Below are 13693 nucleotides of genomic sequence, written 5' to 3' on the forward strand. Positions count from 1 at the left end.
GAGGTTGACAGACACTTTATCAAGGAGAAGATAGACTCTAGGACTATTTGTACTCCTTTTGTGAAGACCAATGAACAAGTGGCTGACATCTTCACCAAAGGTCTTAGTTCTCATCACTTCAGTTTTATGTTAGACAAGCTGGGTATGTATGACATATACCACCCAGCTTGAGGGAGAGTGTTAAGAATAGTTACATTAGGGGTATATATGTACATAACCCCTACTTATGTACTCTTTGTTTCATTTGTATTAGGCCAAAGGGCACCAGTGTAATTTTACATTCTTTTCAATATAAACTTGTTTGTCTCTTGTTTTAGAGATATAACAGATTTCCCCAAGAATCTTGTTTGTTCTCTTTGCTCTCTTGGAGCTTTTTTCTTCTCTTCTCCATCTACTCTAAAACCTAACAAGGACATCTTAAGAAGGACTTGGGAGATGAAATCCCAATGGATGGAGTCGAAGGCTTTGTGGATATCTATCTTCAAAAGGGCTAAAGGAGAGAGGGATTTGTGGTGGAAGCCTCGAACAATTTCTTGGCAAAGGATAATGTTGTTCGTGATGCTTCTCCCGGAGATAAAGGCGGACTGGTTGGAGCTGACAAGGGAGTCGATGACAAGTTGAAGGCGGTTGGCAAGAATTTTGGCAATGAACTTATAGAGGAGGTTGCAGAGGGAGATGGGTCTGAAGTCAGGCATGGAAGAGGCTCTTGAAGACTTTGGGATGAGGCAGAGAAAGGTGTGATTGATGCTTTGGATCTGGTGGGGGTTAAAGAAAAGCTCTTGATGGCACTAATAAGCTCAGCACCGATGATGTCCCAACAAGTGGAGAAGAACCCCATACTGAAGCCATCAGGGCTTGGAGCTTTACTAGCCTTGTGAGAGCGAACAGCAGAGGCAATCTCAGAGTCAGAGGGGATGGAGCAGAGGGAGTTGAAGAGGTGGGAACTGGGAAGGAACGAATTTGTTGATTAGGTCGTCCGGGATGGAGGATTGGGTGGTGGAGGGGGGGCAAAAGATACCAGTGAAGTAGGCCACAGCTTCGGATTTGATAGCATCAACAGAGGAAAGAACCGAGCCATCAGAGGAGGTAAGAGAGAGAACGGAGCTAGAGTTGGATCTGGCTTTGAGGGAACGGTGAAAGAAGGTTGTGTTCGAGTCGCCAAGCTCAAGTCATTTAATCCGGGATTTTTGTTTGAGGAAACTCTCCTCTTGAGAGAGAGAGGAGGACAACTCAGAGGCAGCAAGGATCTCTTCCTCAGCGAGGGAGGAGTTGAGGGGGTCGGACTGGAGACGGGACTGGATGGAGGAGAGGGTGTCACGACAAGAGGAGACACGGGAGAAGATGTTTCCAAAGATGGAAGAATTCCAAGATTTGAGGGCTAATTTGACATTTTTGAGTTTTTTTGAGAAGGCAAGGAGAGGGGAGGAGAAGGACTGGACAGGAAGATCCCAAGCAGCTTGAACAATAGGAAGGAAACCAATATGGGAGGACCACATGTCAAAAAACTTAAAGGGTTTGGGGCCAAAGGATAAGTAGGGGAGGACAAAGAGAGAGATGGGGGAGTGGTCAGAGAGGCTGGGGAGGTCGAAGAAGGCATAAGAGAAGGAAGGGAGGAGAGCCAGGGATCATTGACGAGGGCACAGTCGAGCTTGCAAGCTACTCTGTTAAGGCCTGAGCGCTTATTGTGCCAAGAAAGCTCAGCACCCGACCATCTAAGGTCGTTTAGCCTAGCATCCTCGAAACAAGAATTGAGGGCGTCAATAGCTTGGTGATCTATGGGGGAACCACCCAACTTTTCATGACTATAACGGACAACATTGAAGTTGCCACCCATGCCCCAGGGGGCAGAACCAACAGACAGAGAAATGGAACGGATATCATCCCAGAGGGGGGAGTCGATCCAGGTGACGATTAAAAGTGTAAACCATGGTGAAGAAGAAAAGATGATTGTGAAGATGATCAAATATGCTAATATGAAGGTATTGGGGGGAGGCGGAGGAGACCGAAATATGGAATTTGGAGGGATCCTAGAGAATCCAGATTCGGCCATTTGCAGAGTGGGTGTAGTTGGAGAGGAAGGACCATGAGGGGGTAAGAGAGTGAGCAATGCGAGAAGAATTGGGTTCAAGAACCTTCGTTTTAAGGAGGTAGCAAAGGGTGGATTTAGAGGATTTGATACGGTCACGAATCTCTGCTTGTTTGGCCGGGGCGTTGAGGCCGCGGACATTCCAAATGGTCCAAGGGATCATGAGCAAAGGGGGGGAGGGGGCAGCAAACCAGCGGTGGAACTAACCCGAGACCCCGAGGGAACACTGCAGGGTCTCAGGCGGTACTGTCTCAGGGGGGGAAAGCAAACCAGAGGGGAGGAGGGGGAGGAAAGGAACAAGGGTGAAGGGCGATGGGCCAAGGAGGGACCAGCTGGTGGATCAGGAACTGGTTTTTTATGGTTCGGCCAGAAGGGGTAAGGTGTTTTGGAATAAGTTAAATGGGCTGGATGGGTAAGATGGGTTCGGTGGGTTGAGTGGGCGGGTTGATGGGTCGGGTCTGACTAGGTGTTGACTTGAGATGGGACAAAAGGGGGTGTGTGGTGGTTAGATGGGACACATGGAGAGGGGGGTGTTTCTTATTGGGAAAAGAGGACCTCGTGAAAAGCGATGAAGGGGTTTGGTTATCAAGGGAAAAAGTGGGGTTTGGATTGCCAAAAGGGGAAGGAGAACAGGACGATGGCAAACGGGGATTAGCAGGTGTATCAGCAGGGGGAGCCTGCAGATCGGTATCGCAGCTCAACCAGGGCTCAAGAGGAGCAATCGAGGCTGCAACATCTCCATCAGCACCAAGATCGAGAGACTGAAGTACCGTGAATCTGTTGTGGTCAACGTCAGTGGATCTGCGTGGTAGGTAGGCATTGGGAGAGTCGCCATGGCTGGGAACCTCATCGGAGTCATGGTTGCTTTTCCGGTGATGGTTCCTCTCTTTTTTCTGGCCACCGGAGAGTTTCAGAGAGCCTTCAGACACCTGAGCTTTGTCGGCCACAGATGCTGTTTTCGCCTGAACAAGAATCGAAGCAGCGACGTCGTCTTCCACTGTGGTTGCGACAGTGTCTTCCTTCTCCTCTACAGTAAGCAACGTTGCTGCAGTGACATCAACATCGGCTGCTTCTTCAACCAAAGGGGCTGAAGCAGTGGTCGATGGATACGAAGGAGCCAAAGTGCCTAAAGGGCCAGGGAGGCATTGCTTCGAAGGGTGACCGAAGGATTTGCAGATGGAGCAGTAGTGAGGCAGCCACTCGTAGGTAACCCTTTGAGAGAAGGAGTGGCCGTCTTCTTCCTAGGTGGTGACAAAATCAGGGGGAGGATCATCTGCAGTAATTTCCATACACATACGAGCGAAGGAGAGATGATCCATTTTCTTGGTGCGTTCGTCGGAGAAGAGAGGGTTGCCGATGGTCGATCTAACGATAGTGAGCCCAGAGGCACACCAATAGTGGAAGGGAAGACCTGGCAGATTGACCTAGATGTGGATGGACTTGAGGTCGATTTTGTTGAGAGAGGAGCGATGGTCCCATTGCCGGAGGAAGATCCTTTTCTTGCCAACCAGCCATGGACCACCCTCCAAGGCTTGAGACTTGTCGGAATCGTCGGAGAACCTGAAGATGAAGATGCCGCTGGATAGTAGGTAGGTGAAGACAGCCCCTGCCGCACGCCATTGCTTTTGCAGAGAGGATTTGACGACATGGAAGGGTGGACGGGCGCCAAGGAAGTGTCCCACGAGGCAGCACTGCCATTTGGAGAGCTCGTCATCAAGTAGGCCCTGGGGGCAGAAGCCAACCCTGTAGTCGTCGACGATGGAAGGAGGGACAAAATGTAGGGAGTGTCTGTTAGTGGTGGCTGAGGAGCTGCTGGAGAAGAGGGAGCTCCAAGTGGTGGATGGTGGGTTGCGTTGGGCATGGACAGGGCTGGATGGAGGAGAAGAGGAGGTTATTGCAGGGTTAGTGGGTGGTACAGGGGATGAAGCAGAGGGGTAGGCAGCAATGGTAGGGGGGTTACGAAGAGCAAGGGCTTGGCTGAAAGGAGGGGGAGAGGTTGTTGCAGCCTGCAGGGGAGGTGGATGGTGCAAGGGGTGAAGCAGCAGGGTAGGCAGCAATCAGGGCTGCCGGAGGGGGAGGAGGCATTGCCGGAGAACTTCTACATCCAAAAGACTCTCTTCAACCCCTTATCGAGCCAATCTTATTCCATCCTTCTAGGTTTGATCTCTATTGTAATTCTTATATTTCTTCTTTCAGTTGTCTTAGGGTTTGTAAGAGGCATTCTGAATTTTATTGAAAAATTGACGTTTTTCGTCCCTTTTCTTCTACCTTGTGGATGCGAGGTCGTTTGTGCTAGAATGAAATCTAGCCCACCCTTCTTCTACTGCGTCACAGCTTATCCGGATGGTGCTCAGCCCATGCCAAAATTCAGAAAATTGGGCTGGGTTGGCCTGGGCGGAGCCTGAATTTCAGCACAGAGTTTCACAGTTTGATACAATCCTCGCAAATCTATACTAATCTGTATGGAATATACTCCATGACTGGCATTTAGCGTACCAAAAAGAAAAATGGTGCAAATACTTATTAAATATTAAATACTATATAAACAAATATGCTTAAATAAGTATAAAGTTGGATCATGCCTTGCAAGGCCAGGTCCAAGGCCTCAACTGGAAATTGACTCGAAGCCTTTTGGATACGTATTTACAGTTCTACTATTTTGTTAGTCTGGTATGTATATGCATCTCTGTACCTAAGATGGATTTATTAGGCTTCTTTCGTAGTGCTGTGGTTATCACTACATCACTATGGATTCTGGAGACTAGTTTACTTAATGATATAAGTTATTTTGAATCTGAAAATATTTATTTTCTGTTCACAGGTTGGTGATGATGTTACCGTGCTTGATGCCACTGGGAAGTATGTCATGCCAGGTGAAAATTCATTCTTCTTACACAAATCAGGAGAATTGGGTTCTTTTAATTTCTAAATCATGTATAGTCATAAAGCATTTCACTGAATTGTTTTTTATATGGCTACTAAAAATATTTGAGTTGGATGTACATTTTGTTATTTCAGACTCAAAACATGTTGCAACTGAAAGGCCTTGGTGTATTTTTTGTTGGTTGCTTGGTACTACTTTCTGTTTGTATGTAATAATGTTCATATCAAGTACTTTCCTTTTTATGTGTGTGTGTGTATGTCCATATTCGTATTGTTATTATATCTTTGGTTTCTATTAGATGTCTGCCACATGCTATGGAGTTTGATATCACCATTTTGAAGGTTTCGAACAATATAGATTCTGTGACACCGATCGCTAATTGTCCAATTTATTATGTATTTGGACTGTTGAAAAAGAAATTGGAAACAGCCTCTCCTGTGAAGCAGGGGGTAAGGCTGCATACTTTTGCCCCTCCCAGACCCTGCAGTAGTGGGAGCCTAGTGCATTGGGATGCTAATGTAGTTCTAGATTGGTAGGGGACCAACTAGAAGCCAGTAAACCAGCATCTGCCATGAACAGGGTATAGTTCGAATAGGTCAAAATAGGTGTTTTTGGTTAAATTAGGGTTAGGGTTTGATGGGACCTAGGGTTATGCTAAGTTGATGTAGGGGAGTCTTCCAGTGAAGGTCTTGTTTAGTTTTAACAAGTCTAGGCCTTTTAATTAAAATCAGCAGCAAGGTTAGGGTTAGGGTTTCAGGTTTTGAAAAGAGGAAAAAAGAATTTTTAGGGTTTATGATGGTCAGATGAGGGAGCAACTTGGATCCAGTTTTCCTTAATATGAGAGGAGAATTAGATCAAAGTTTGGTGTGGTTTGGCTGGCTGGTTTGGTCCGGGCAGAATTTAGGTATTGGGAAAATTGAAAACAAAAGGGGGAATCTTAAGGTTTGGGCTGTGAGAGGATTAGAAGAAGAATATTAGGGGATGGGGATGATTCAAACTTACTGTTGTTGCAGAATTTCCTTGGCAGCAGCTTGTTTGATTGTAGATCTTGAATAAAAATCAAAACTTGAATTGAACTTGAAAGTAGGGCTTCAAAAGAACAAAGAGAGCTTGAACGAACCACCCGGACTTCACCCCGCAAGGTGTTGATTGGATCAAACACCAATCTCACTAGCCTTGATCAGACACAAGACAAAAATCTTCAATGGAAAAGAAGAGCAGCAAAAAGCTTTTCATTAATATCAAAATTCGTGTTCAATACTTGCCCCCTTACAACCTTATATAAAAGACTCAAAAATAGACTCCTACACTAAAAAAGAAAGGCCTAACCCAATCCTTACCCTATTAGGTAACTTAAACTGACTAGGAAATTGAAATAGACTCAAAACAGAGTCCTAATCCAGCCCTACTAAACACTAAAAAGAAAACTGCTAAAATCACTTAAATGGAACCATTGGTTGAACCGGTTCAATTTATGAACAAAAACACCAAAATAAAACTAAGTATGGAACTAAAACAACTAATCCCGTATGCAACCCTATTACCCATACGTTAGGTCCATAAAAGTGACCAATTACATAGAAAACCCATGAGATCAAAGGCCAAACTTGTATATAACCCAACCCTTGACTTATTCCTAATAAAACAAGTCTATTTCGGTGATGAATCTGCATCAAATGCTCTTTTTTTTTTTACTGTTGAAGAAGAGTATGATGGGGTTAGATCCACCTAACAAGTAACAAGTAGGTTTCAGAAACCATTTACCAACCAGAATCAGAGACTTAAGAAAATTTCTAAGACAAAAGAGACATCCCACCAAACCAAATCAAAAACTCAGATTTGAACAGAATTCTGATCGAAGGCTAGTTTAATAGAGATAAGCAAGATATCAAAATTTCAGATTAATCTAATGGCAGATTCTGAGCTTTGATTAAATCCTTTCTGAACAAGGATTACTTTAACAGAACCGTAGAACCAGATTGCAGGGGATTCTCATAAACCAGTTATCCAATGGTCAGATTTGGTCTGAAAACAGATAGAAGGATCTTTTAACAGAGACGAATACTCTAGTAAAATGTTAACAAAATGTGATGGTCTAATTACTAGGTATTAAGGTATCCTAGTTGAACAAGAAAAGTTCAACTTGGACGGAATTCGGCACCAATACTGTACTTATCTTAAACAGATTTCAGAAGATGAAATAATAATGGTATTGATCAGTAAATACCCAGCAGGGACTACAGAATACATCTCTGAAAGCAGACTTGAATTGAATCAAAACGGATATAAATAACTGACCTGTGAACTGAAGAAGAAGATAGAATGAGAAAGGATATGTACCATGGAATCACCCTTCACCACCATAGAGCTTGGTTAGAATCACCACAGAATTCGATGGAGGCAACAAGCTATTCTTTTTATTCAGAAAACAGTGGGCTCTTTGAGCCTTACAAGTGCTGAAATAGACTACTAGTAGACCTGAATCATATAGGCCTTAGGAAAACCTTTCAGCCTATAGAAACAAGTATTAACAACTTCAATAGAAAAGAAAAACAGCAATAAGGAACCGATAGGCTGTTCTCTCCTTTTAGGGTGCCCTAAACAACTTAAACTCTAACAAATAAAGGATAAGATAAGAGTCCCAAGTCCCAACAGGCTGGAACTCAACTATAACAAGTAACAAGATAGAAATCAGGAATAACAATTCTAATATAATACTTTAAATGTGCCCCGTGATGGAAAATTCTGCTGGTTCATATCTGACCCAAAAGTGGGTGAACCAGTCCCACAGCTGAGTTTAGGACTGAGTCAACTCAACTGAGTTACTGAGTTGACTCAGGCTCTTTTTTCTTCTTTAGTACCTCTTTAAGTACCTTTGACCTACGTTAGAATATGTCTACTGTACAGAAAACAGCCTCAATGGTAAAAGTCTTGGTTTGGGATGATTATTGGTGCAAGATTTTGTCTTGGTTGAGCCTATCATGGTGGGGATGTGCCCTTTGCACTGTCCGTTATGGGTAGAGGCATGGAATATGCCTTCTTATCTTCCACCGTGTGAGTACTTAATGCATAAAAAAAATCTTAAATTTATAAGATTTGAGTTTGAGAGCCTTCTCCGTTGTCATATGGTTTGACTCCTCATGTCTGTGTTCAACATCAACATGTTACCTTGTCTACTATAATAAATAAGACCAATTATGATAAAGTTCAAAAATTTTGTTGCTATTTAACAGGTGGAATTGATCCTCACACGCATCTAGCAATGGAGTTTATGGGTACCGAGACCATTGATGACTTTTTCAGCGGTCAGGCTGCTGCATTGGCAGGGGGAACTACAATGCACATTGACTTTGTCATACCAGTTAATGGGAGTTTGACTGCAGGTTTTGAAGCCTACACAAAAAAGGCAAAAAAATCATGCATGGATTATGGTTACCATATGGCCATTACAAAATGGGATGAAGATGTTGCAAGAGAGATGGAAATCATGGTTCAGAAGAGAGGTTAGGTCTATGTGTGGCATGGATATGATTGCAATAGAAAATTTTTTTTCTATTAATGACTGTGCCCTTTTGATATATAGGTATCAACTCTTTCAAGTTTTTCCTTGCGTACAAGGGGTCACTTATGATCACTGATGACCTTCTATTGCAAGGCTTGAAGAAATGCAAGTCTCTTGGTGCCTTGGCTATGGTTCATGCAGAAAATGGAGATGCTGTTGCAGAAGGACAAAATAGAATGATTGATCTTGGTATCACTGGTCCCGAGGGACATGCCCTTTCAAGGCCCCCTGTGGTAATTAGATTATCAGAATATTCTTTGTTCTTCTTTCCCTGCCAGATCAACCAACATTTAATTAGAATCCCATTGAGGCACTTAACAATTATTTGGTGCATGAGGAGTTAAAGTTTCTCAAATGGACTGAAATCGTGGTTAAGGAGGTACTAATCAAGTATGCGGTTCAGGATATTAGGCAGAAGTATTGAATTTGCTTCAATACTTGCAGGAACAACACAAAATCGTTGAATTGTTCATGAAATTAGTTAGAACTATCCACAGGATTTGTACCAAGGATTGCTATATGCTTGATACCAAGAAATGCTGAAGGTACAATATGTCCAGCTGAAGTTGAAGGGGGAGTATACCAGCTTTTGTTAACATGAATGTACAGGCTGGACATCACTTGTCCTATTTTAATTAGAAGTATCCTGGTGATGTCTAACATATATGAAGCATGCTTACTCTACCACTGCTTTTGGTTGCTTTTAAGGGTCAGAAAGCAAGGATGGTGGATTCTCCAACAATCTTCCGTTTCTTCTCCTCCCGAAGAAGATACTTGTTTGCTCCTTTTAGACTAGTCCTAGTAGAATGGGATAGTCAACTCGTCAAAATTACCCATGCTTGGCTGAAAGATTATATAACCTGTTCGAATCTGAAGAAATTCAGTTTGTCTTGTGTAGAATTGTTTCATCATTGTGTAAAGAAATCAACACAGATATGAAGAGTGAAATAGCTCACAAATATTTGATTGTTGATCCCTAGTAGGCAGCATTTAGTACACTAGCAGTTAAATTAGCAAAAACTGGTATAACTGGTAAAAAACTATGTTCTTGCAGCTGTCAACATAAATTTACAAATGTACTGCTCTGCTTCTTCGTTTCATAATGTCTTCTTGTGGAAAATTTTCTTCAGAACACCCGCAGCCTCATCATTTCTACATTAATGACTCCAAGTATAAAGCATGAGGTAAAAGCAACAATCAAGTATAACGCATGAGATGAAAACAATCAATCATGTGAGTTACAGAATACATTAGTCGTTGAAGGTTAAAGAAAACTAGGGTTATGTAGAAGGGTTTGGTGTCCTAATGTGTGATCCCCCCCCCTGTTAAGAATAGCTGTATCAGGGGTATATATGTACATAACCCCTCTTTTATGTATTCTTTGTGTCATTTGTATGAGGCCAAGGGCCTGTGTGTAATTATATATTCTTTTCAATATAAGCATGTTAGTCTTGTTTTGAGACATAACACACCAAACCAAAACCGTGGTTGCTCTCTTGAAGTTCCTTCTCTTCTTCTTCCACTCTAAAAGCTAGCATGGTATCAGAGCATTGATCCTGCTGTTTACAAGTGTTCGAAGGAAGTTTGGAGTGTGAAGAAGGGTTTCATTCACCTGTTTTCTGCTGCTGTTCGAAGGACTGGTTAGGTCATCTTCTCCAGCTTGTTTCTCTCTCGTTTGGAATCCAAATGGAGTGCTTCTTGGTGCTCTAGTTTCATTTGGGGGTCCTCTTTGATCTCCTTTGCCTCTCTCTAACCTTCTGCAAGCACCCATTCATTCCCATTGCATCTCAGTTTGGCTGTTCTGCCCAGAATTTCCGCCAGCTGGAGTTCTTGTTTGGCACCTGCTCTTCAATAGAGCCTTGTTTGGCCATTTTTTATGGTCCATTTGTATCGTTTTTGGGTAAGGAGCATTGCTTATCTTTACTCCGCTGCTATTTGAGTATTTTCTGAAGATCTACAAGTGTTTCAAGCTTTTTTAGCTATTGTTTGCCTTGTTTTTGTGCCTACTGTTTTGAGACAAACCTGTTTGCTTGAAGTGCTGCTGTTTACTCCTTTTAAGTGGCTGATTTGAGATCAAATATGGGTGAGAAAAATGTCGAAACACCCTTGCCCCTTGTGGAAACAGCTCCATCTCTCCCTTCTTCCTTTGAGAGCCCCAATATCCAACTTCCTATTGCCAAGCTTGAGAACCACAACTATTTGAATTGGTCCCGATCCATGAAATTGATTCTTCGGTGTAGGGGGAAGATGGGATACATAAATGGTAGCATCAAGGCCCCCCTTCCTACCGAGCAAGGGTACTCCAAATGGGACACTGAGAATTCTCTTGTGATGGCTTGGCTTGGCTTCTTATCTCAATGAAGCCTAAAATTGGAAGAAGGTTTATGGGCAAGGAGACTGCCAAAGACATTTGGGACAGTGTGCCCCGTATCTTTGATCGGGTTGGGGACTCTACAAAGGTGTACCAACTTCTCCAACAGATTGTTAGCCTGCGCCAGGGTGATAGAAGCATCTCTAACTACTATAGTCTTGTTGTGGGCCTGTGGGAGGAGTATGATCATTATAGAGATCTTCAGTTGTGTCCTGATGATGAGGTCAAGGTGCACCGGTTGTTTGAGAAAGAGAGGGTCTTATTTCTCCTTGGCGGCCTTAATTCTGACTTTGAGCCTCTTAGGGTACAAATCCTTGGCCGACCAAGTCTTCCCTCATTGGAGGAGGTGTGTGGATATCTACAGAGTGAAGAGACCCGTAGGGTGCCATGGGGACTACTCCCACTGTTGAGCGCTCTGCTCTTGTTTCTTCCATCCCTCAGGACTCCACTAAGGGAGCTGATAAGGGAGCTGCGAAGGGCCGATTCTTATGTGGCCATTGTGGCAAATCTGGGCATACAAAGGACTTTTGTTGGGATCTCCATGGGAAGCCCCCCTTCTGGTTCCTCTGGGGGACTGAAGGGACAGCGGAAGAAGGGGCCTAAGGCTCATGATGGAGTCATTGAATTTGATCCATCCTTTCTTTCCAAAAAAGACATTGCTGCATTTCGCCGGATTGTGGCCCACCTGGATGGTTCCTCTGCTACTCCTACTTCTACTGCACTACAGGCTTCTTCCTCCTCTGGCACTACACCTTGGGTCATTGACTCAGGTGCCACGGATCATATGACTGGTAGGTCTCAGCTGTATAATTCCTATTCTGTTTGTTTTGGGAAAGATAAGGTAAAAATTGTTAATGGTTCCTTCTCTTCCATTTCTGGTAAGGGAGATATTCAGGTTACACCAGTTTTACCTTTGAAGTCTGTTTTTCATGTTCCCAACTTTGCTACTAACCTTCTTTCAATTAGCCAATTGACTAAATCTTTGAACTGCTTTGTCACCTTCTTTCCTACCCATTGTCTTTTTCAAGATTTGGTGACGAGGAGGGTGATTGGCAGTGGTCGTGAAACTAACGGCTTGTATGTTTTGGAGACCGGTGCTTCCCCTGTTGTGCAAGCTCAGTCCTCTGTTTGTGGACAAGAAAGTGGACGTACTCAGGAGGATATTTTGCTTTGGCATCGTCGTTTGGGGCATCCTTTTTTTTTTGTTATGAGGAAACTGTTGCCACATTTATTTACTTCTTTTCCTGTCACTCATGTTTTTCATTGTGAACCTTGTCTATTTGCCAAAAGTTGTAAAACAGTTTATGCATCCAATGGTAATAGATCTACTTCACCTTTTCATCTTATCCATACTGATGTTTGGGGGCCTTCCCCTGTTACCTCTTTGCGTGGCTTCCGCTACTTTGTTTCTTTCATTGATGACTATTCTCGGGTTACTTTGGTTTACCTTTTGCAACACAAGAGTGATGTCTATGTTGCATTTAAAATTTTTTATGAGTTAGTGTCTACCCAATTTTTAACTCGGATTCAAATTGTTCATTCTGACAAAGGTGGGGAGTATATGTATAGTGGGTTGGAAACCTTTTTTTCTAACCATGGCATTATTCATCAGGTGGCCTGTGTTGATACCCCACAACAAAATGGGGTGGCTGAAAGAAAAAATCGCCATCTCTTTGAAGTGGCTAGATCCCTTTGGTTTACCATGCATGTTCCAAAAATTTTTTGGTCTTATGCTCTACTCACTGCTGTCTTTCTTATTAATCACATGCCGTCTAGTATCTTGAACTTTTAAGTTCCTCTTGATGCCTTACCCTCACGGTCTTCTTCCTTTTCTCTTCCTCCAAGGGTGTTTGGTTGTATTTGCTATGTACATATTAGCAAATCTTCCAGCACTAAATTGGATCCTAAGGCTCTAAAGTGCATCTTTCTTGGGTATTCCTCCACCTCCAAAAGGTATAAATGCTATCATCCTCCTACTCGTTGGTGCCTTCTCTCCGAAGATGTCCATTTCTTTGAAACCATACTGTATTTTCAATCACCTCTTCAGTGGGAGTGTTCATCTCTTGGTGGTGGTGTTGAGGGTGAAGAGGTTCCCGAGTTTGTTTCATTTCCTTTCTCCTCTCTTGTCCCTTTTTCCCCTTTTCAGATTGACAAGGAAAAGAAAACTTCTGTGGACATTGTTGTTGAGGGGGAGCCTCCTAGTGCACAGGTGAACAGAGAACAGGGGGAGCTACTGGTGTATACGAAGGACAGGAGAAATCCTTCTTCATGGCTTCCTATAAAGAAGACCTGCCAAAATCCTTCTTCATCTCCTCATCCTAAGCCTCCATCCATCGAGACAGGTATACCTTCCTCTACTTCTACATCCTCAGACTTAGATCTTCCTATTGCTCACCGCAAGGGAACTCGAGCATGTACTAATCCCATTGCCAAGTTTGTTTCCTATGATTCGATCTCCCTTACAGGTATAGCTTTCACTGTAGCTATCTCATCCATATCTATTCCCAAGAATGTAGCAGAGGCTATGGCAGATCCAAAATGGAGAGAAGCAATGAACACAGAGATGTTGGCTCTTGAGAAGAATCACACTTGGGACCTTGTTAAACTCCCTAAAGGGAGAATCCCTGTTGGATGCAGATGGGTATTCACAGTCAAGTTCAAGTCTGATGGTACTGTGGAGAGGTATAAGGCAAGACTTGTCGCCAAAGGTTATACACAGGTGTATAGCATTGACTATCAGGAAACCTTTGCTCCGGTGGCCAAGCATAACTCCATTCGTGTACTTCTCTC

The 13693-nt window shown here is 43.3% G+C and overlaps 1 protein-coding gene across 2 annotated transcripts in view; it reads left to right on the forward strand.

The window, feature by feature from the left end:
- Positions 1-13693, forward strand: part of LOC122642924 (dihydropyrimidinase) — a 41687-nt gene that overhangs the window by 9819 nt on the left and 18175 nt on the right. For both annotated transcript variants that reach the window (XM_043836538.1, XM_043836539.1), the window contains exons 3-5: positions 4908-4959; positions 8204-8473; positions 8554-8765. In XM_043836538.1, coding sequence (XP_043692473.1) covers positions 4908-4959; positions 8204-8473; positions 8554-8765 — 534 coding nt within the window. The remainder of the gene's footprint in view (positions 1-4907; positions 4960-8203; positions 8474-8553; positions 8766-13693) is intronic.

Source organism: Telopea speciosissima, chromosome 10 (assembly GCF_018873765.1).
Source record: "Telopea speciosissima isolate NSW1024214 ecotype Mountain lineage chromosome 10, Tspe_v1, whole genome shotgun sequence".
NCBI lineage: Eukaryota > Viridiplantae > Streptophyta > Magnoliopsida > Proteales > Proteaceae > Telopea > Telopea speciosissima.